General features: G+C 30.5%; 1 protein-coding gene and 1 long non-coding RNA gene across 2 annotated transcripts; one reads left to right on the top strand and one right to left on the bottom strand.

Annotated features, from left to right (window-relative positions):
• Positions 1-12,631: 12,631 nt before the first annotated feature.
• On the top strand, positions 12,632-14,668 carry LOC100789770 (profilin-4). The gene is made up of 3 exons (XM_006583497.4): positions 12,632-13,028; positions 13,216-13,353; positions 14,367-14,668. The coding sequence occupies exons 1-3, from the start codon at positions 12,900-12,902 to the stop codon at positions 14,499-14,501; spliced, it is 402 nt and encodes a 133-aa protein (XP_006583560.1). The 5' UTR covers positions 12,632-12,899; the 3' UTR covers positions 14,502-14,668.
• A 2,027-nt stretch (positions 14,669-16,695) lies between these two features.
• Positions 16,696-17,936, bottom strand: LOC102666937 (uncharacterized). The gene is made up of 2 exons (XR_415141.4): positions 17,130-17,936; positions 16,696-16,865 (listed from the first exon to the last, which is right to left on the bottom strand). It is a non-coding gene; the product is annotated as an uncharacterized lncRNA (long non-coding RNA).
• Between the last annotated feature and the right edge of the window lie 6,537 nt (positions 17,937-24,473).

The raw sequence follows: 24,473 nt of genomic DNA, 5'->3' as shown, positions 1-24,473 counted from the left end.
TCTGTGTTTGTTGTTCTCTTGGTCTACGGCCTCTACCTCCTTTTATTCTAGGATGCTCACGAGTAATTATCCGTTGTTGTTGAGGAACATGATGACCACCGTTGTCATCATCATCATCATCATCACCATCACCATCACCATCACCATCGTCATCGTTGTTATTGTTGTTATCCTTATCATCGTCCTCATCTTTGTAACTCATGTCACTTATTTGAGTAGGTAATGATGGACAATAACAAGAACTCGATGGTGCAAGATTATATGCAAATGGTGGAGTGTTGAAAGTGGTGGCAAACATTTGTGAGGAGCCATAAAAAACATTTGAGGTAGAAGGGACTTGAAATGAGTATTGAGGTATATATGATGAGAACCCCAGTGGTTGGAAACTTTGTTGACATCCTTGAAACGCATGACTAGAAAAACTTGTTGATTGATATTGTGCTTGTGATGGATGATGTTGGGACATAAATCCAAGAACATGCACTTGAGGTACATTGGGTTCTGCATATGATTGATGTTGGTGATGACCAAGATAACAATGAATAATAATATCAAGAATGATTAAAATTGTAAAGTAGATTTACAACCTCAGTAGATACTGCTCCTTCACGCGATATATATCGTCTAGTTCGACGTATATACCATTGCATGTATTCTAAATTTTCATGTAAAAGACCTTGGTCCATTTCACCATGAACAATATAATTATTCCAATGATTCCATTTGACAATCCAGTGACGATGATGGTGAGGCCAAAAAATATTTGTTCTCTCTCATATCTATGTCGTGGAGTTGATCTAGGTTTGGTGGGTCATCTAGAATAATTTGTCGCAGTCTAAATTGTCTCATGACCCTGTTTATTGAATGTCATTCGACAATTGCAAAACATATGAGAGAGACTTTTGCCCGAACAATCATTGACACCTCTACATCATTAATTAATCGCCTTATTTCTGGTGTGTCATAAGGAGTCTACAAGAACTGCAACACATACATTATTTTTGTAACATATTTATAATCGAATAGGAAACTGAAAAAAAATAGTTAATTCATGAAAATTAAAAAATGAACTTCATTAATATGTAGTTTATCAAATATGATGCGTATCAATCTCACTGAATTGGTGGGAATATTTGTTTCGGTCCTTGGACGAGACCACCTTCGTACAAAAGGAAATCTGAGTTCTTCTTGTACTTCTTTCATTGATAAGTGATCTATCTTTGGGGTAATACATTTAATGCAGTTTCACGCCCATGACTATAGTAACAACAAACATCCACTGATTTTTATTTGGTCCAGCTTTACATCCCGATCTAGAGCTCAGAAAAAGGATGCTAATACTGCTGCACCCCAACTGTAATGACTTGCCTCAGTTAAATTTGATAATAAAAGAATATACATAAAATGAACTATTGCACCTGATGTATCTGGCATCAAACAACCGTCTATAATCATCATCATATGAGCTCTAGCATGTTGTGCAATCACAACATCATCAGCATCAATGAGAAGTTGCTAAAAATTTAGCCGCAACCAAGTTAGGTAAATCATTTTACCTTTTACATACTTAGCAGGTGGAGTTTCCCCGAGTAATGTCTGCCAAGCAACACGTACATCACCAGTGATAAAATCGGTTACCGGCAATCCATCAATCTTCAAGCCTAACTATAGGGCCACATCCTGTAAAGTAATGGTTGTCTCTCCATGTGAAAAATGAAATGTGTGTGTCTCCGTTCTCCAATGTTCAACCAACGCATTAACCAAATGCTGATTAATATCAACTTTTCCAACATTTATAATATGTTTGAAACCAACTAAATTGATTAGATTTTTTACCCGATTATCTATTTGATCCAAGTGGGTAAAAGCCCAAACAAAAGTATACCTCAGACGGATGATTCTCTCTTGGCCTTCCTACACTTGATTTGAAACATGGTTGTCTTGTAAGCGCAACAACGAATCATCAACTAGTCCGGGTTATGCATATGTCATTGGTAAATGGATACAAGGATAAAAATAAGAATGAGGAAAAATGAAAAGGGAGAGGTATGAAAGAAGGGTGGTTTAAGGTACTCGTGCACACAATGTTTTTTTGCAAAAGTAAAACCTCCTAATATGTTAACTTGTAGAATATTGCTCAACAATTGTTGAAGTCTAATATATACAACTTAAAGCAAGTTGGTTCGTGCTATCATAAATCATTTTTACAACATAAGTTAGATTTGACTACTTTATTTCTGGCAAGATTTCATGCTATCATAAATCATTTCACCATGTGCAACCTTGGTTTCAAACTTACTGTCCATTGTCTATTAGTAAATAAATTGGTTACCAAACACTACACAATAGGTTGTTGGTAGAAGCTGCAAGATTTCGATGTTTTGTCCAGATGAAGAGTAAAAGTCGGATTCTCTTACGTACACACTTTGTGAGTGGTTATTATTTGACTTAAAACATAATTATCTATCACTATTTTCGGCTAAAATGTACAAATTTAATTTACTTCTATACCTTAACCACAAGGTGTTAGCTAAGCACAACAATGAAAGTAACTATGGTGATGTAAATCGTTATTTTCTAATTATAAACTAACATTTTGATGAATCTGTGGTAGTATTAGCTATATGAATAGAATACAAAAATGTTGTTTATACTTTATATTTTTACATGATCATGGAGATGTGTCACGCATGTCAATTGATCCTTACCTAAAACAAGTTTAAGGCTTGTTTCAGACAATGAGACTCTAGATTGTCCTATTTATATCATATGAAGTTTACCTAATTTAAAAGTCTTAAAAAATAGATTAAAATTAAGCAATTAAATATTCTCAAATAAATTAATAAATCTAATTTGTAAGTTTTATATAAATCAATAAATATATGATTTTATGATGATATAATAAAACTTTATTAATAATATATATATATATATATATATATATATATATATAACAATGATAACAACATTTGATTATTCAAGTTAATTAATTGTATCTATAACCTCTTCCGAACAACCTAAAAATTTATTTATTTTATTAATTAAAGTTAAAAATATCAATTTAACTTATTTAATTAAAGGACCAAAGCTAGGCATGATTTTAACAGACCATGTCAATAATGGATCACTGTACATATGCTCAAAAATCCCCTTCTCCATTCCTTGTCATAAAAATAAATGTAAAGAAAATGTAAAAAGAAAAAAGTGTATAAATGTTGCAGGTCATGTATTTATATATTAGCATTTGTGTAATCATTTTTAAGTACAAAAATAATTTTTACAAAAAGAAATATTGTTGTAGTTAAATTTTCAATTCAAAATTACAGACAATATAGTTGAAAAACATAATATGTAAAAACTATACACCTAATCAAAGTTTAAAAAGTATGACAATTATTCTATCAAAAGAATGATATGAATTATTCTGACAAGAAAAATATTCTCAAATATTTTCAACTTCTAAAAGTTGAAGCGGCATATAACATTTCATCCTTTTTTTTAATGATGCCATGATATTCATTATTGCACGAAAACTCCATAGGTTTATCCATGGGCAGAATGTTTGGAACTTATTTTAGAATCCAAAGTTTTATGTTCAAGATGAAAATTTTATGTCCACTTTGCAATATATTAATCAATTCAGTCGAGTGAACCAAAATACAACCATGAAGCAGCTAATACGTATATATTATTGCAAGTTTGAAACCGTATAAACATGCTTCATGACTACTTTTATTTTAGTCATGCATGTGCAATCTTCACGCGTGTAACTTATTGGAGCCTACGAAACTTGTTTTCAGCATTATTGTTCTAAAGCTATTCCCTTGACTGTTGTTTTCTGCTATTTCAGTGTTGCAACGTGAGTGAACAATACACTGCATTAACGTGAGTGAACAATACACTACTGTTCTAAAGCTTGTTTTTCTTTGTTGCATGAACAATACACTGCGCATGCTGTTTTCAAGGACCTGTTTTCTACTTTTTTTTATTGTTTTCTTTGCTGCACAAGTGAACTAATGGCATGCTGTTTTCTGATTTTTCTTTGCTGTTTATTTTTTGTTTTTTACTTTGCAGTACCACTTCACTATTAATTCACGAGACAATTGCTGAATTGTTGAAGTCGTCAAATACCACGCGATTTCACTATTCATGCAATCCATGATTTCTTACAATTAATTAGTTTGCATGCTGAAAATAATTAATTAGTTTTGCATTTTTAATATCACTTAGTTATTATTCATTTATGGTTTAGTGTTAAATTAATTTTGGTAAATTATTATTTTGTGTTTTAGAATATTAGTGTTTAGTTAGATAAATTACTATACATGATAAATTAATTTTGTTAAATTATTATTTTATGTTTTAGAATATTAGTGTTTAGTTATTATTAATTTACGGTTTAGTTAGATAAATTATTATACATGATAAATTAATTTTGTTAAATTATTATTTTATGTTTTAGAATAACAGTGTTTAGTTATTATTAATTTACGGATTAGTTACATAAATTATTATACATGTTAAATTATTATTTTGTGTGTTAGAATATTAGTGTTTAGTTATAGCATGAACTGTTCAACAAACATTGTTCACTCCCATGAAACTTATAAAAGAAGGGTTCATTCTCACTTTGGTGCATCTGTTGCATCCAAACAGCCAATTAGTTCTTTGATTTTGACGTGTTTCTTAGATTCATATTGACATAATTTTTTTAGTGTTACATACACGAAAAAGATATTGAAAAGGATTTTTTTTTTACGTTAGATACAATTCAATGATTCCTTACTAATCAATAATTTTATTTTTACAGATGACTGCTGAATAACCCATAATAAGAGATAATATTAGCGACTTCAGTGATAACGAGCAACAACATGATTTTGATGAACATGGTGAACCAAGCAATCAAAGTGAGTCATCTTCATATTTTGAAACTATTAGTAGCCAACTTTCTGAAAATCAAGAGTACTCAAATCCTTATCAAAGGATAATGAGTGTTAGTACAAATGACCTTTATGAATGGTTGACATTTGAATCAAAACAAGCAGATGTGAATGCCATTAAACAATTCTATTTTATGCATTCATTTAATTTTGATGTGGTCGAGAACAAGAGTGACAAGTACGTTGTCATGTGTAATCAATATGGTAATGGATCTTATTGGAGGGCGAGAGTATCGTTCAGCAAAATACGCAAAAGGTGGGAGTTGAAGAAATTAAACGATATTCACACATGCACAAATTCTACCATATCATAAGATCATGTTAGGTTAGATTCTTTTGTAATTGCCCATAATATTGTTCATTTAGTGAAAACAAATTCGGGTATCGAAATCAAAACCTTGATTGCAGACATGCATCAACGGTTTGGTTACACTGTTTCATACAAAAAAAACATGGACAGCTAAACAAAAAGCTCTTGAAATGACATTTGGAAGTTGGGAACAATCATACAGTTACCTGCCTGTATGGTTGACAGCTGCTCAACACTTTGTACCAGGTACCATAGTAAAATACAAAACTTCATCTTCAATGGAGGAAGGTGACGATGACCCTCCTAGGGTGATTCTTAATCGTTTATTTTGGGCATTTAATCCATGCATTGAAGGCTTCAAATATTGCAAGCCACTTGTGCAAGTAGATGGGACATTTTTAACTGGCAAATACCATGGTACTTTGTTGACAACCATCGGACAAGATGGTAGTAGGAACAATTTTTCACTTGCTTTTGCAATTGTTGAGAGCGAGACTAAAGAAGCTTGGATGTGGTTCTTGCATTATTTGCGAAGATATGTTACTCCGCAACTAAATTTGTGTATTATATCAGACATGGGAACCGATTTGATAACAGCTTTACAATTCGAACGTGTTGGCTGGAATGGACCAGATGTTTCGTTTGTGTATTGCATTCGCCACATTGCATCAAATTTCAACAAACAGTTTAAAAATGTTGACTTAGAAAAACAAGTAATCAATATGGGTATGTTTCTTCCTATTTCATGCATCATATTCTTGCTTTATTACATGTTCACTAAATTTATTACTCATTGTTCTATCTTTTCGCACACGGTATGAGATGAGGAAATCAAGATTTGAGGCTAAGTTGCTCACTAGGCGAGCAGAGTTTCCACAAGCAGTAGATTGGTTGGATCAAATTCCTAAGAGTAAATAGACTCAGGCCTATGATGAAGGAAAACAGTATGATCATATAACTACCAACCTTGCTGAATGTATGAATTTTGTTTTGAAAGGAGCCCGAACATTACCTATTACTGTTTTAGTCTATGAAACATTTAATAAAATAAATGATTCATTTGTCACTAACGACATCAAAATCATGAATATGATAAAGGCAGGGCACAGGTACTCCGAAGCCGTATATGTCATTATGCAAGAAAATCAACACATTGTTACCTTGTATTATGTTCGCATGTATGTTCGAGAGAGGAGTTTGAGGTTCAAGAAATTGCAAATACGCGACTTGGTCGACAAGCAATGGCATGCATTGTCAAATTGAATGAATAGTCGTGTGATTGTGGACGATTTCAAGCACTTCGACTACCTTGCTCGTATACAATTGCAGCGTGTGCTTTTTGCAATTTAAATTATGATGACTTTGTTGATCCTGTATACAAGTTGGAAAACATTTTCAAAGTTTATCAACATCATTTTCATTCCCTTGGAAGTGAAGACACATTGCCTCAATATTTAGGTCCACATTTTATGTCTGATCCTTCGAAACGACGACAGATATTAGGCAGACCGACCACTACTTGAATACATAATGAGATGGATGAACTAATTCCAAATAGGCTTAAGAAATGCTCATTATGTAGAAGTGAAAGACATAATCGGACTAACTGTCCATATAAATAAGTGCATGACTAAAATAACTTATAATTCTTATGTTTTTCTTTCATTTGTATTGTGTGTTTTATAATTAATGTATTAATTATGTTGTTTTCAATTTTTGTTGATAGATTATTTAAACTCTAAATAAAAAACGTTTAAAGTAAACTATATTAAAAATATATATATAACATGTTTTAAATAATAAAACATTAAAATAAAATAATAACATATCAAATAAAATCACAACAAATATACTAATAAAATCAACTTAATATTATTTATTATATATTTAAATATATATTTTTAAATTTTTTATTTAAAATAAAAATAAAACCATAAACAATATTAAATTTAAAAGAAAAAATAGATTTACGAAAAGAAAAAAAATAGATTAACAAAACAAAAGCATGTCTACAAATAATAAAAAAGTAGTTTTTTAAAAAAATTTAAAAAAATAGTTTTATGACTTTAAAGTCGTAACACAAAATACGACTTCCATTTTTAAAAAAATACGACTTTAAAGTCGTAAAAAAAATAAGATTTGCATTGAAGTCGTAAATATTTTTACGATTTCAGTTAAAAAAATTTTAAAAAAATAATAAGTCGTAACAGGTGTTATTACGACTTCTGAGTTAGTAGTCGTAACACCTATGACTTATCCCGTTTTGGATAATTTTTTAAAATATATTTTCGATTGAAAAATTAGAATTTTTTTTATCCCTAATTGATAAAAAAGCCACTCTCGTGAAGTCATAAAAGTATATATATATATATATATATATATATATATAATATGTAGTTTCAATTTTTTTTAACTTATACTTTAAGATATTACAATTTTATTTGTATTTTGAATTTATGTTCATTTATGTTTAAAAAATAATTTTTCATGTTTAATTCTATTGTATTAGTGTTTTTTTTCTCTTGCTTTTAAAACAAATAATTTTTAAAATCAGAAGTATCCATGCAGGTATCAAAAAATCCGCGTGTATTTTTCAAACCGATCCTCAACGGATAATAAACGTGGATTTTTTTCAACAAACGGATAGCGGGTAGCGGGTAGTCTCTATATATCTGTGTCCAACACTACCCATTATCATTCCGGGGACAAAGTTGTCCGGTCCCCCTTCCCTTACACAACCTCACGCCTCCGCCATACTTCATCAATTGCAACAAATTATAAATATATAAAAGAAAATGAGTAAGTATTTGAATTTTTTTTAAAGTATTATTTGTTAAGTTTTATCCAAACATGATTGTATCACTTGGTACAGTAATAATTAAAAAAATAAGGAGAATTGGATTTTGCGAAGTAAAGTTTTGAAATTAATTAGACGAATGGACATGGGCAGGAATGAGAGTGGCCCTGCCCCACCTTTGAAGACGACATGAACCCGATACGGCCTCATATTTCTCCAGCGATTGAAATAATGAATAGTGATATTTTTGGCTATTTGCTTAGTCTACATGAATCCAAGTTGGCATCAATGCGTCGTACATTAATTCAATCATAGCATGTAGGATATACTAATACATTACCAGCATCAAAACATGAAGGAGAGGCTAGTGGGCAAACAGGCCCATTTGGGTTGTGTTGTGATTTTGCATTTTGGTGAACGTAACTCACATTTAAACATTAATTTTTATTTTGTAAAAGTATAATTATTTAATCAAGTGAAAAAGTTGAAAAATACATAATTTTATGAAAATTTGATGTTATTTTTACTTAATAATGTTCGTGATACATTGATCACGGTCTTGGACAACTAAGAAGGTCACAATCAATCACCAGGATGCTTGTCATTTCACAACATCTCAAGTTTCACGGCTAGGATTCCAATAACAATCGTGATAAATATCACCATGATTATAGTGAGTTTAATTAAGAAAATTATATTTAGGTATCTAATTAAAGTAATTATTTTTAGAAATTTAATCAGAATATTTATCTATAGTACACCTAATTAAAGTAATTATTTTTAGAGATCATATCAGAATATTTATTTACATGTGTCTACTTAAAGTAATTATCTTTAAAAATCATATCAGAATATTTGTCTATGGTATGTCTAATTAAAGTAATTATTTGTAGGAGTCTATAAGTAAGAAGGTAGAGTTTGTACTTGACACATTTGAGATTCAATATTATACATTTTACAAACAAGAGTTTTTGAGAGGGAACAATTAGGGACCGAATTTGTAAGGGTTTTTTTTTTATCTCTTTTATTTTTAATGCAATATTGTATGTTGTTTATTTATTTTATGACCATGGTTGACTAAATCTCTTAGAAATTGGATTGTGATAGAATTGTACATATGTACTCTAATTCCTTCTTTTAATAAAGTTCTTTGATGTTATTTAGTTAATTATATTTTTTTTATTGCTTTCACGTTTATATATATTGGAATTGATCACTCTGATTATTAGTTAATTGCTTGTTTATGACCATTTTCTCGTAATTAACTAACCTATAAAATGATAAGGTTCATGAAGCTTGCATGACTAAACTAGCGGCATGAATATTTTTTTATGAACTTTTATGTTATTCATCCTTAACTATAAGTTAAATTCCAAACGACCAATACAGGATTGATTTAGGGGAAAGAGTATTCTCATACCTTGACTATAGACTCATAATTAAAATAAGGTATTAGACAATTAATTGAAAACTTGAAGTTCTTAATTTGAATAGGAATTAGGGAAAAAACGGTATATGTGAAACATAATTGAAGTCACTTTTATTCATACATATCTTCTTAGAAATTGTTGTTTGTCTTTAATTTTATTTTCTTGAACGCAAACACAAATAATCTCAAACTCAAGATAAAAATCAAGAAATTATATACTTTATGTTGTTTAATTTATTTGGGAATGCAATTAATCTCTTGAGTACAATATTGAGACTTTTGAATCCAATATTATTATTGCTTAAAATACACTTACCTTTAATAAATAGATATTTTATGCATCAGATACATGTCATAAGTGTTGGTCGCCCACTTCAGATCATCAAGCATAACCTATGTTTTTTTTTACACAAGCATAACATATGTTTATGCACATAAATATCTCAGATATTGACGCTTTTAAATAAGCATGGTGAATTCCCTTTTTTCACAAGTTTGAACAAAAAATGATATTATGATTATTTTTTCATTATGTTATTGGTATGAATTATGTATAAATTTTGTTGATGATTTATTTTCGCTAAAGAATATAATCAATCATTTTAGTGAAGTATTTTTTTCAATTACATTTTTTCGTTTACAAAATTCAAACTTTTAAAACATTGCTTAAGGGATCTAAATTCAATTTTACATATTTTTATTTTTCATGAATGTCCTCCTTCCAAAAAAAATAATTTATTCGAGTCATGATAAAACACTTAATATAAATACTTCTCTTAATAGAGATTCAAACTTTGTTTGTCATGGTGAGAAACTAATCATTTTTGCTAGACTCAATCCCACCTAGTATTTAATCAACATGTCTTTTAATTTTATAATTATCAATAACTTTTAACTAATAAAAATTGTGTTTAAAAAATATGTAAGGGAAGCGTTCCTAAGGCTACTTCTCATGTCAACTTTATGTACTCATACATATATGTGAAATTGTGAATGTTACATGACGGAATTTCATTGTCTACAAAAATATATATTAGAAATGGATAGTGTTATTTTAAATTATATGTATAAGGTGCCACTCGATAATTGCTATCATTTTTTAAATCTATTTTTCCTTCTTAGATACGTAGTTAACTGTAATATATATTAAAAAAAAACTATTTCAGAAGCTTAGGGCCACAAATTATGGTTTTCATTTAAAAACAAATAGTATTATATCTCATGCGAGACAATATAGTATTTTTCCTTGAAACTATTTTTTTTATACTCCACCCACCCGCAAGGCAATTCGAGACAAACGTAGTTACTTATTGGGTGTTGCTAGGTGCACCCAATAGTATTGTTGATGCATCTAGCATTTTCTCATTTTTTTCAATTTTGCCCTTCACTCTTACGGAAGACCTTCTTCCGTAAGAGTTCTATAACTTTTACGGAAGAACTTCTTCCATAAAAATCTTACGAAATAAGTTCTTTTGTAAGGTTTTTTTTTTTTTTTTTACGGAAGAACCTCTTTCGTAGAAATCTTACGGAAGAACCATGGAAGATGCTCTTCCGTAAGAGTTTTTTTTTATGGAAGAATCTCTTTCGTAGAAATCTTACGAAAGAACTTTTTTTTTACTGAAGAACATCTTTTGTAAGAGCTTTAATTTTTTTTACTATTAAAAAATTTAAATATATATTAAATAATTAATGAAACATCAATAATATATATTAAATTTTGTAATAGTAAATATTTTTTATTTTTAAAAAAATATACGGATTAAATAATTCGTATGATTTATATCAAAATTAATTGTCACAAAATTTATTATTTAAATTTACATGCGTATTAAATATACATTAGAAATTTTAGTGTTATGTATAGCAATATTATTTATTTTATAACATAATTGACTCATTAGCTCAGTTGGTTAAAACATTGACCTAATAATTTGAAAGTCACAGGTTTGAGTCTTGCTTAAGCCATTAATTTGTCACAAATATTTTTCAAAAAATTCCATAAGAGTGAAGGGCAAAATTAGAAAAATGGGAAAATGTTGGGTGCACCTACAAACACCCTTACCTATTTCATAAGTCAGCTTATTTCAGAGACCAATGGGGCCCAATTTATTGGCAATTGCTATTTCCACTTCCCCTTAATACTAATCCACTCCCCTTCTCATTTCTTATACCGAATCTACCCCACTAAACACACTGTTCTCATCTATTTGTTCCTCTTAAGCTCAAACCCAATCATTAGGATAAATTAAATTAAGGGGAGTGTATAATTATCTTCCGAAAAAAAGAAAAAAGAGCTCTTCCTAATCAAAGCCACCCCCACCGAATCACCTAATAGAATATGGTGCAAATAGCTGTTAGCAAGGAGCAGCAACATGTTTTTCTGATTTTTTTTTTCCACCAATGGATGATTCGGATGAAGAATTTCAATGCTGACTATATAAGTTTAATACCCTCGCCAAATATAACAACACATTTGACAAATATTAATGGTACTATTAACTATTCTCTCAATCTCTTTAATAATTCTTCGCAGTCCAAAGAAACCAAGAAGAAAGGCTCCGAAATATCCATTATTATTTTTTAAGTGAAATTCAATGATATAGTCTTAAATTTATTTTTCGTCCCATCCCCTCCTTTAAACTAATAAGTTCATTAGTGTAAATAAATGTTTTGTTGATTTTATAGAGAAACAAGTATAAAAGGATATTGAAGGAAGTCCCTTGTCAAAATTTGCAGAAGTGCCAACAAGTATATCAAGGGCTGCCGAAAGAATTGTACGAGAAGGGGAAGGTGTGCACTTTTTTCGAAAAAAGAATTAAAATAGGAGAGAAAGAGAAAGGGGAGTGTACTTTACACGGTAGTTTGGGGAAAAATGAGAAGAAAAAGTGTAAAAGTATATAAGGGTATAGCAGCTGCCAATTTATTTTATTTGTGGGTTATGTGAACCAGACTAGCCCATATATCAAGCTCTAACTAGAGCATTGCTTGTTTTCAATTTGCGTGTCCAACACTCGTTTAGACTCTTCTAAGGATAGTTTGTAAGTCTGACAAAATAATTATTCAAATGAAATATTAAGTAATTAAAATAGTTTTCTTATTTTAAGGTGTATTTTTTATACATTATAAATTCTCTAGGCATATTATTAATTAGTAGATAAAAATAGAAATGAATTGGTGTGGGTGAGTGATGAGTGTATGATATGCATGGGGGCTTTCTATTTGGGGGAAGGGGAGGAAAAGAAGAGGGGAATTGGGTCCTAAAATGAAGGAGAAGTTGAATGGCAAGAACGGAATGGACGCTCATCTCATTAGCCATTCCGCATCACCGCATGCCATGTATTTAAAACTAGTACGTACATAAATTCCAAACCCAATAAGGATCGAAGCAAAAAAAAAAAAAAAAGAGATAGAAATAAGAAAATGTCGTGGCAAACTTACGTAGATGATCACTTGATGTGCGATATCGATGGCACAGGACACCACCTCTCCTCCTCTGCCATCATCGGCCAGGACGGCTCCGTTTGGGCTCAGAGTTCTTCCTTCCCTCAGGTCTTCACATTAATTGCACTACTAGCTGGATCTATCTTATTATTTCATTCAATTCATATGCCATTATATGTCATAAACCTATTTATTTGAATGGAAATTCAATCGGTGAAAATAATGTGAGGTGTGTAAGGTGAGATTTGTCATAATTTAAGTTGTGATCCGTTTTGTGTTTTTTTTGTTTTTATAGATTAAGTCTGATGAGATCAACGGTATTATGAAAGATTTTGATGAACCTGGTCATCTTGCTCCTACTGGCCTCCACCTTGCAGGCACCAAATACATGGTAATCCAGGGAGAGCCGGGAGCCGTCATCCGTGGAAAGAAGGTATAGTTAACTCATAACTTATCGTACTCAATCGAACTATTCAATCTTATACATAAGGTGAATATGTGATGCTATTACTAGCATATTTGTATTGGTTTATTTAAACAAAAAATGTTTCTTTATACTTTAAAATTCTTGGAAGAAAATTAACAACAATAGCAATACAAGTCTTATGTTGAAAAACCAAATTTTCATAGATATTATTTCCTATGAAATCTCTCTTTAACACATTCCTCCAATAACCCAATTTCTTCTTCTTCTTCTTTTTTTCTATCTCTGTTTCTCCTGTTTTTTATGACAAAAAATTGTGAGATCTATTATCGTTGTTGTTCCTTCCAATGTATTACAAGACTCATTGAAAAAATTTGTGAACAACAAATTTAAAGCTTCTTTCTTCCGCTATACTAAGTTACTAACTAAACAGGGTAAAACCGTTCAGCATACTCAGAATTTGTTTTCTTCTTTTTCCTTAAAAATACTAATATGGTGTATGTTATGAGAGAATGACACAAATTACTTATGTTTATGAATGATGAACCTTTTTATGGGGCCACGATATGAAAATTTGTCTATCTTTTTAATGAATAAGTGATTATTCAAATTTCAGACATATTTACTACATGGGTGGCACCTTTTTATTTCTAATTTTTGTTATTACTCATTTACTAAACTGTAACTTTTGATGATTCCTGTTACAACATCTTTCTAAAGCACATATTCCTTTTCTCCTCCTTTTTATGAATGACATGAGAAAAAAAAAAAAAAACAGGATGTAGTTGGACAACTCAATACAATTGTAGTAACCATCAGCTGTGATGCATAATTATTTTGTTTTATTTTCTTTCCCTTGGAAGTCCTCACAATATTGTGAATTAATTTTGCGTTACTTAAAAGTCTAATTTTGTTCAAGTTTCTAACATTCTGCTAGATGGCTTTCCCTGACTATGTAAATGTACGTAGTTTTTCTATGTTTGATTTGTTTTAAGATATCCAGTTAACTTCTATATATGCAGGGATCTGGAGGTATCACCATAAAGAAAACTGGTCAAGCATTAGTTTTCGGCATCTATGATGAACCTGTCACTCCTGGACAATGCAACATGGTTGTTGAGAGGTTGGGAGATTACCTTGTTGATCAGGGTCTGTAGACCAAGATCTTACAATATTTGAAATTTTTTTTGGGGTACTATTATTTTTTTATTTAAAATTATGATCTGCATCTTTTCAACCCTATGTTGGGAGTTGTTGAAGACAATAAGCATATGAGAGTTAAACAGTTATTCATCTTTTGAATTTTTAATTTTCATTACCCTAATGTTTGAATTGTGTTTTCTACTTGGTTAACACTACTCTCGCTTAAATTGTAAATCAAATTTTTAAATTTTTTTTTATTGAAAAGCATATACGTAAACATTTTCTTCATATTATTATTCCTAGGATCAATATATAACTTTTTTTTTTGAATCAACAAAAAAAAAAGTGATAAATATATACATTTAAAATAATGAATCAAATTGCAAAAACAAATAATATGATAAAACAAATCTAAATGTATGTAATTTAATTTACTTTATTCTAATTATATACAAATCTTGCAAGAATACTCTCATAAAATTTTTGATAATGTTTTGAGTGTTATTCCGAATGTTTATTGATAGGCGCAAGATAACTATTTTATCATTATTCTTATCATTCTATCAAAATTAAGAGATAGACATAAAATTGATATTCTTTATATATTGACAATTCCTAACACAATTATGAATACCCTATTAAATAGGGATTTACAAAGAATATCAGTCATACAATTAGTCGAATCTAGTATTTTAGAAAATATAAAATAAAATTAAATATTAAAAGAATAATATCAAAACTATCTACTCTTAAAAATATCATGTTTGGGTCTAGAAAGGCTCATCCTATCACCCAACCCATTCTATCACTTATCTTGAAGGCAAAATGAGTACTTTTATTGAACACGTGATTTTAAATTCTCCTAAAATTTCTTTTTAATAATCTCCTAAAAGTGTTGACTTTCCACAACAATTCATGACCCGTTTTAGAAGGTCATCTTCAATATCGATTTTTAACCCTAAAATATCTTCTTTTATTTGATATTTTTAAATAAAATTTACAAAGACAGAATTTAAAGACCATTTTTAGCCAAAACTATCTTTAAATGTAGCTATCTAAGATGGTTTTCTTTCGAAAACCATCGTAAAATGTTAAATACTCCATTTAATAAAAGTTATAGATATCTTATTTTGAAGACGTTTTTTTGCCAAAATTGTCTTAAAAGAAAAAGTTTTCTAAAATGGTTTTGACGAGAAAATCTTTTTAGAAGACTGTAGGTTAAGATGGTTTTCCTGTAAAAATCAATATAATTATATTTTTTTTTTGCTAATTAAACTGTGTAGCTGCATGGATTATTGTTTCCAATGTCAAAAATGCATAGAAGACTAAAGACAACACGTAGATCATTTCCCAAGTTCTGATAAATGACTAGGCGATAAAAATACAAACTAAAAAGATAAATTTACATAATATGAATTTATATCAGTTTAGTTTGTAAACTACCATCACATTGTGAACAAAGTCAATTTACTTTGACAAGGAGAATCATCTATCCATGTAGTTTAAATGTTAACACAAGAAGCAAACATAGCAAAATATCATCAAGTTGGCTTTGGTGAGTATGTCTAGTGTTATACAAGCAACAAAGTGAAAATTACATCAATAATACAAGACTATAGAATATTAAATTAATAATATGGAGCATACTGACAAACAACATGTATAGTGGATCCAATACTGAGTTATTTTCCTTGGCTTTTTATGTTTGATGACTTGAAACATATTATAACCATAAAATTGAAATTTAAAATTTCCATTGATATCATTTCACAAATCAATCAACATAATCTAGACAACTAGAAACAAATATGTATTATTAAAACAAGTTGATTAATTGTTCAATTTCAGAACCTCCCTACATAAATGATTAATTGTTCAACATCCTCTAACTGGTGAGCACTTTCTCCGACAATTTGAGACTCAACTTATGAATTTCAGAACTCATGTTTTGATCCCAATCAAACCAATTGCATGAACGCAACATAATATTGATAATGGAATTCTATATCTAAAGCAAGATTAAGTCATTTATATGAGTTTGACTTACATTATCTAGGTTAGGTATGGTTTTGTATGTTGAACCCATTCCCCATGTTGTTTCTAAATGATGTAACCAATTTGATTTTCTGAAATATATACTTAAGTGAGTCCATTCCATCAAAGTAGTTGATATTTAATGATTTTTTTCAATAATATGATTAAATCTTCTTAGAGTGCCCATAAAAGGCAAAGGCTACCTGTGTGTATTAAGTGAAATAGGGAGTACCTGGTATTCTTGAAAATATATAAATCTTGTACAGATTGAGAAGAAAGTCCATGCTATATTAAACATTGGAACAATAAGAATTGCATCAAACTATGACAACCCTATATTCAACCTGGTCGTTTGCACAATTGGAAAAGATTGTGTTAGCTAGCATTCACATTTGTTATAGATTAACGGGAAAAAAAGTTACATCATGAAAACATTAGCATAAATTGAACAACAAAGTTAGTAGACAATAAAATGCTACAATTCATCTAATTATTGGGGGATTCCAATTTGTACTGGTACAAAAAATTCATGAGATAACTTGCAGAGCTACTATAGGGAAGTAAAGAAACAAAGTAAAAACTATCTATCTCTAAAGTTAAGCAAATACCTGATACACAGGGTAAGTCCTTTCATAGTTATGGACATGTCCATACATTGGTATGTCAACCTTATACTTCTGTTAGAGATATTGAAGGTCCTCCCTTCCCATTGGTTCTTCAAACGAGCCTTCTGTAGCATAGAACCTTGTAGAAGAATAACCAAGTACCTTATGTGCAAGAAATATCAGCCATGGCTTGTAAGATTTGTCAGTCAACCGTTGCTAGGCAATTTTCAATTAATTTATATTGTTCTGATCCTTTTCTCCAATCGAATTCTGTGTTAGCTATGCAAAATTTGAACATACCATAGTCAACTGAGTATCTGGCAAAGTAAAGTAAATTTTGAAGATCTTTTAGGAGAAAACAACATAATTAACATTTGGTTGGTAGGTATATTCAAGAAGTTAACAAAATTTACTACATTTCTAAATAAGCTAATTTAGTTTTATTTGATGCAAGACAAAGTGCATGGCTATGCAACTTTGATGTTTTGAATAAATGTGAAAGATGCTACAGAAGGTGATCCAAAGAACACTACCAGCGAGGAGAAATGTCAAGACTAATTTCCTAATAACCCAAACTCCAGAAGGTGATCCAAAGAGCACTACCAGCGAGGACACTCCCTTCACCACCACCAGCGAGGACTACAATATCCTTCATTTTATTGACATGTCAGTTTCAATGATTCTTTCTTATCTTGATACCAAATTTTAATGAAAAATAAGTTAAAATGATTACTTTTTAATTAAAATTAGTGTAATTAAATATGATTAATTAATTTTTTTAGTTAGTATGTCATATTTTTTCTTATACTTGAGATAAGATGAAGTAAATATAAAAAATCAAGATATTAAATAAGAATATTTTAGTATAAATATAACAATTTTTAATTTTATTAAATATTTCTTAATTTAATTTGTGTACAATAACCTCAAATATTAAAACATATGGGAAAAAAGTATGGTGGAATTATTTTTTTTCCAATGCTAACATGAATTTATTTTGGGAGTACATTAAAAAGCTGAGGGAATAAATTTAGACTGAGGTGCCTCTCAAAAAAAAAGTTTAGACTGAGGTGATTCTTTTCTTTCCTACTACTATAATGGATGGGGTCAAAATATTTAAATAATGCTAATTAAGGTCTTCTCAGCTTGTGCACTTTTGGAAGGAAAGAGAATCTCAAAGGATGGGATTAATGGTGCAATCAATGAGGGGACCAAACGTTTTCAATTGAATATATAGGTGAATATATCAGTGGGCGTTGATTGAATCAATGGATTAAAACAGCGTCATAATCCAATCAGTCGTGGACAGAGATAAGAATAAGATTTTACAAAATTAAGTTTTATATTATTTCATGTTTATTTTTTCAATTAACCACTATATAGTGAATATATCATGTGGCCTACTCGCAAGTGCCATAAAAAACCATACGATATATAAGCATGTGGTGGCAATCTAGTTGCCCATATCCAAACACCACACCATCATGACTCGTGAGTTGTGACCAAGTCAATCCCCTTATCTTCATATCCTCTCACATGTTATATCGTTCTCGTACTTACGAATACAGCTCATTCTAATATAACAATAGATCTTGTCTTGTCATTAACAAAAGGATTCCGACATTTATTTATTGGCTAAAACTCCATGTATCTCTTCATGAAAATAATAATTCATGTAGGTCTCTTTACTAAGAATGTATTTAGAATAACTGTGAAAACATTTTTAAATAATTGATTATTATTATTATTATTATCTATTATAATTAAAATTAATTTTTGTTTAGATTCATTGAAAAGTAATTTAAAGATAATTAATCTTGTTTAAATGAAAAAAAACAGATTTTCACAGTAAATTATGGGAATGGAAAAAAGTTAGTATTAGAAAAATTGGAGACAATATGGAAATAACGTATTTTAAGAAGAAATGAGAAATGATGTAATGGAAAAAGAAATGAGAAATGATTTTAAGTTTCGAATTTTCAAAAAGTATGAACATAGCTTATTTTTCAATAAAAAAAGTTTTTTTTAACAAATTTCAATTGATATCTCAAATACATTAATTTATTTTCAAATATATTTTTTTAGTTCAATCATCATGTACTAATAATATAAAAGACTCTTATACTATCATCCAATTAAAATTACCATTAATTTAACTTTTAAAATAATTATCATAAAAGTCAATAAATTTATTATATATAATAAATTATGATTGAATGAGAATATAAAACTTTTTACATTATTAATATATAATTAATTTTTTTTTCATTTTTCCCTTATAAAAACAACTCAAATAGAGAATTACAAGTTGTCTCAAGCATACTCTAAAAAGAGAATAAGACTCCTATAAATTTACTTCATAAAAAATATATAACAAATAATGCTAACAATTTTTAAAATCTTTTTATTTTTTGAAAACATTGTAAAACACCCCTCCCTCCCGTTTTCTTCATCTTTGATTTGGGTGGGTTTGATTTAGAGGATAGAAACAAAGAAAATCAATAAAAATAAAAATAAATAAAATTAAAATAGAATATAAAAAATATAATTTTTTTAACAATATTATTTATCTCCCTTTACCAAGCAAATCATTAGAGATGAAGAAAAAGCAAATCATTATATGACCAATACCGGTGACGACATGATTTGATAGAGAAACATGCATGAATGCATGATGATGGTGGCAACACCTTCAAACCAATTGCAAAACACCGACGCATAACGCATTCCAATCCATCTATAAGGGTTGTCCACGTGGGTGGAATATCTTAGCAAGCAACATACGACAACAAGTTTTGAAAAAGAAATAACACTTTTAAAGAGCTCGTCATGTTCAATATACATTTTAAGGACATAAATAAAAGTAGTGTTTATCGTGTATAGTTTGCACTAAGGTCCAAGCAGTTTCATTCACAAGTTTGGTTTATAAAATACAGGAGACAGGAGGAGTCTTATGCAGAAGAAAGATTGCGGTAAATATAATTATAAACAATTTTGGTATATATATATATATATATTATGAAACAATTATTTTAAAAATTAATCTGTTTTTTTTAAATACCAGCATAATTCTCTATCAATTTATACTAATTAACAATGTAAAAATCAAACAAAAGTTCAACTTCCCTTGGGGCTACTTTTTATTAGGGGTTTTCATGAAAGTCCCGTCCCACTAATCGACCAAGTTCGAAAGATTTTTTTATGAACTTGAGTTCAAAAAATTAAATCAGGTATATAGCCTATCAAAATCTCTTACCAAATAAAAATACAAATAAATATGTCCAATGAACCAGGATAAAGTAACTAAAACTTATATTTTTCGTAAATTTTGTGTTTGTCATTGTTTGAATGCAGAACTAACCAAGTAAACTTGCAGGGAAAATTTAGAATAAAAAAAGAAAGCAATAAATGGAGTTTTATATATATACATATACAACAACTAACCTCCAACTAACTATTAGTTTTAGCCAACTAAACTAACTTCTAACTAACTAACAACTAAACTAACTTCTAACTAACTAACAACTAAACTAACTTAACTTTCAACTAACTAACTAACACTAAGAGCCCCCAAACTAAGAGTGGATATCAGACATTCCTAGTTTGGAATGCAGAAATTTAAAAGCACCAGACATTAGAGCTTTAGTGTAAACATCAACTAATTGATTTGTAGAAGGAATGAGAAGGAATGAGAAGCAACTTCACACGACCCCTTAACACCTTCTCTCGAACTATGTGGCAGTCAATCTCAATATGCTTTGTTCTTTCATGAAATACTGGATTTGAAACTATGTGAAGAGCAGATTTGTTGTCACAATACAAAGTGGCAGGTTTCTGAAAGTCTGCTTTGAATTCTTCCAACAAATAGGTAAGCCATTGTATTTCACAAATGGCACTGGAGTGCCCTGTATTCGGCTTCTGATGAGCTTCTAGATACAATGGCTTGTTTCTTGGATTTCCATGAAAGCATGAGTCACCAATGTACATAGCATAACCAATTATAGACCTTAATCACTAAACCCCTTTAAATGTATTTTACTTGCAGCAGAAAGGAAAATCCTTGCTCCTAGGGATCCCTTGATATACCTAAGAATTTGAACAACAACTTGTTGATGAGATAAGGTAGGAGCAACAACAAATTGGCTCAAATGTTGCATAACATAAGTGATATCTGGCCTTGTATTGGTCAAGTAGATCAACCTTCCAATTAACCTTCTAAAAGAGGAAGCATTTTCCAATGAAAGAGGAGTCATTGATTGTTGATGCAGCTTAGTAGCATAATCTAATGGAGTAGATACTGGTTTACATCCAAGCATACCAGCATCACTGAGAATGTCTAAGACATATTTCCTCTGACAAAGATTGATAACAGTAGGTTTTCTGGCTACTTCAAAACCTAAGAAGTATCTCAAGTCACCTAAATCTTTTATCTTAAAAGCATTGTCCAGCAACTGTGTAATAGCTTGTATTTCAATCAAATAATTTCCTGACAAAACAATATCATCCACATAAACTAACAGAGCAATGGCAGTATTGAATCCATGCTTGAGAAACAAAGAATGATCTGAATCACACTGCTTGTACCCATGAGAGATCAAAAAGGAAGAGAGCTCGGCATACCATTGTCTACTGGCTTGTTTCAGTCCATATAGGGACCTTTGCAACTTACAAACTTGTCCAGGCTTGGCTACTTGCATACCTTGAGGAAGCATCATGTACACCTCTTCATTTAAATCACCATGCAAGAAAGCATTATTCACATCTAATTGCTTGAGATGCCATTTATTGATTGTAGCTAAGGCCAATAGAAGTCTCACTGTGGTTAGCTTGGCAATTGGAGAAAAGGTGTCTAGGTAATCTTGCCCTTCCACTTGAGTGTAGCCCTTGGCCACTAACCTGGCCTTATGTCTCTCCACTGACCCATCTGATCTGTGCTTGATCTTATACACCCACTTATAACCAATAACATTCTTATGTTGAGGCATATCAGTTGAAATCCAAGTATCATTAAGTTCTAAAGCCTTAATCTCAGCATTCATTGCCTCTATCCATACATCCTTAGAAGCTTCATTATATGACCGAGGTTCAAGACTTTGTGTAATGGATAAAACAATATTGTGATAAGAAGGAGACATTTTCTATATGAAAGAACAAAATTAAGAGGATAGAGGCAAGTACCTGTAGAATGACTAGCTACAGTTGAAGATAGGTATGAAACATGGAAGTCCTTATACTTACTTGGTCTATGTTTCTGTCTTAGAGATCTTCTAGTTGTATTAGAGGACTGCTCTAAAGTTAAGGGATCGGAATCAACATTATTTGGTACATGCATGATATGATCAACTGGTAATTTTGATGAGACACCATCAGGTTGATCAATGGCATGAGAAGAAGGAATAGGAAGGACAATAACAACATCAGGTTTATCTTGACCAATGAAAGGAAAAAAATCCTTATAGAAGATCACATTCCTAAAGGCAGATATGGCCTTGGTTTTAAGATCAAACATAATGAATCCTTTGGTGTTTAGTTTAAAACTCAAAAATACAGAAGTGACAGCCTTAGGATCTAGTTTCTTTCTATTAGCTGTTAGAGTACTAGAAAAACATAAACACCCAAATACTCTTAAAGACTCAATATCATAGATTTTTCCATGTAATTTTTCATAGGGAGTATGATTATTAAGAAAGGGAGAGGGCATGCAATTGATAAGAACAGTAGAGTGAATCAATGCATATGACCAGAATACAGTTGGGAGATTTGATTGAAATAACAAAGATCGAGTCACATTGAGAAAATGTTGATGTTTTCTTTCAATAATGTCGTTTTGTTAGGGTGCTTCAACACAAGTAGTTTGATGCACAATACCAGTATCATCAAAAAATTGTCTCATGATAAACTCTGCCCCATTATCTGACCTAATCACTTTTACTTTTGTCTCAAACTGCCTTTCAACATTAGCAACAAAATTCTTTAGATGAGATTGTGTCTCAGCTTTTGACTGCATGAGAAAAACTCAAACAAACCTTGAGTAATCATCTATTATAGTAAGGAAATACTTGTAACCATTTAATGAAGTTACATTGCAAGGACCCTAGATATCAACATGTATAAGAGCAAAAGCATAAGAAGAATGTGATTCACTACTAGGAAATGATCATCTTTTCTGCTTTGAATGATGACAGGTTTCACACACAAATTGCTTATCTGATTTAAGAATAGGATAAAATAGTTTTAATAACAAAAATCTTTCTAAAGATGGATGACCAAGTCTATAGTGCCATAGATCTATAGGTATTCTATTACATGAAAAGGCATAAAAATTGGAAATGCTAGAACCAGCAAAATCAGACTTGTACTTAGACTTGATAAGAATCATCTCAAGTCTGTAGAGTCGTTCCACCATCTCAACTGTACCAATCTTCTGCTGGTTCATATCCTGGATAAAACATTTATCATTCATAAATGTTAGTTTGCATGGTAAAGAAGAAACCAGTTTAGATACTGAAATCAAATTATATTGAAAGCTAGGAATGTATAAAACTTCCTCCAAGTATAAAAATTGAGTAATCTGGATTCTGCCTGCAAGGGTTGCAGTAACTGTATGGCCATTAGGAAGCCTAACCATTACAGGTTTTATTTTCTTGCATAAAGAAAACAAATATGGGAAGGCTGTGACATGATCTGTGGCTCCAGAATCAAGGATCCACTCATCTTGGCTAGTCTTGCTAACACTACAAGTAACAGATAATATACTACCTTTGTTAGTGACTGTACCAATCTAATTTATTTGTGAATTACTTTGAGCTGGAGCTTGCTGTTGCAGCAATGACATCAAGGCTTTATAGTGTTGAGTAGTTAATCTTACATCTTCATTTTGTGTATCTTGATTTCGATCTAAGGGTGAACCATCACCTTCTTCCTTTATAGTATTGACATTGTTCATGTTTGGATTTTGTACCTTGTAAAATTTATGTCTAGGTGGGTACCCATGCTTCTTGTAGCAGTCATCTATAGTATGGTTAGAAAGACCACAGTGTGTGCAGACCTTGTTTCCTTTTGCTCCAAAGTTTCCTTTGCCAAAATTTCTTTGAGTTCTATTTCCCCCTTTTGAAGGATAATTCTGAGGTGGACCATTCTTCCTATAACATCTATCAATAGTGATTATCTTTCCCACAATAGGTACATGAAGGCCTAGAATTCGATGAATTGTTGCTTGCTGCATTGATCAGACTCATGCTTCATGTTAATTCATTGCTATTGATTTGTCTTTCTTGCTGAATAGCATATGAGAAAACCTTGGCTATGTTTGGTAATGGATCCATCATTAATACATTGGATCTCACA

Source organism: Glycine max, chromosome 7, assembly GCF_000004515.6.
Source record: "Glycine max cultivar Williams 82 chromosome 7, Glycine_max_v4.0, whole genome shotgun sequence".
Taxonomy (NCBI): Eukaryota; Viridiplantae; Streptophyta; class Magnoliopsida; order Fabales; family Fabaceae; genus Glycine; species Glycine max.
This window is presented reverse-complemented; position numbering and strand designations above follow the sequence as displayed.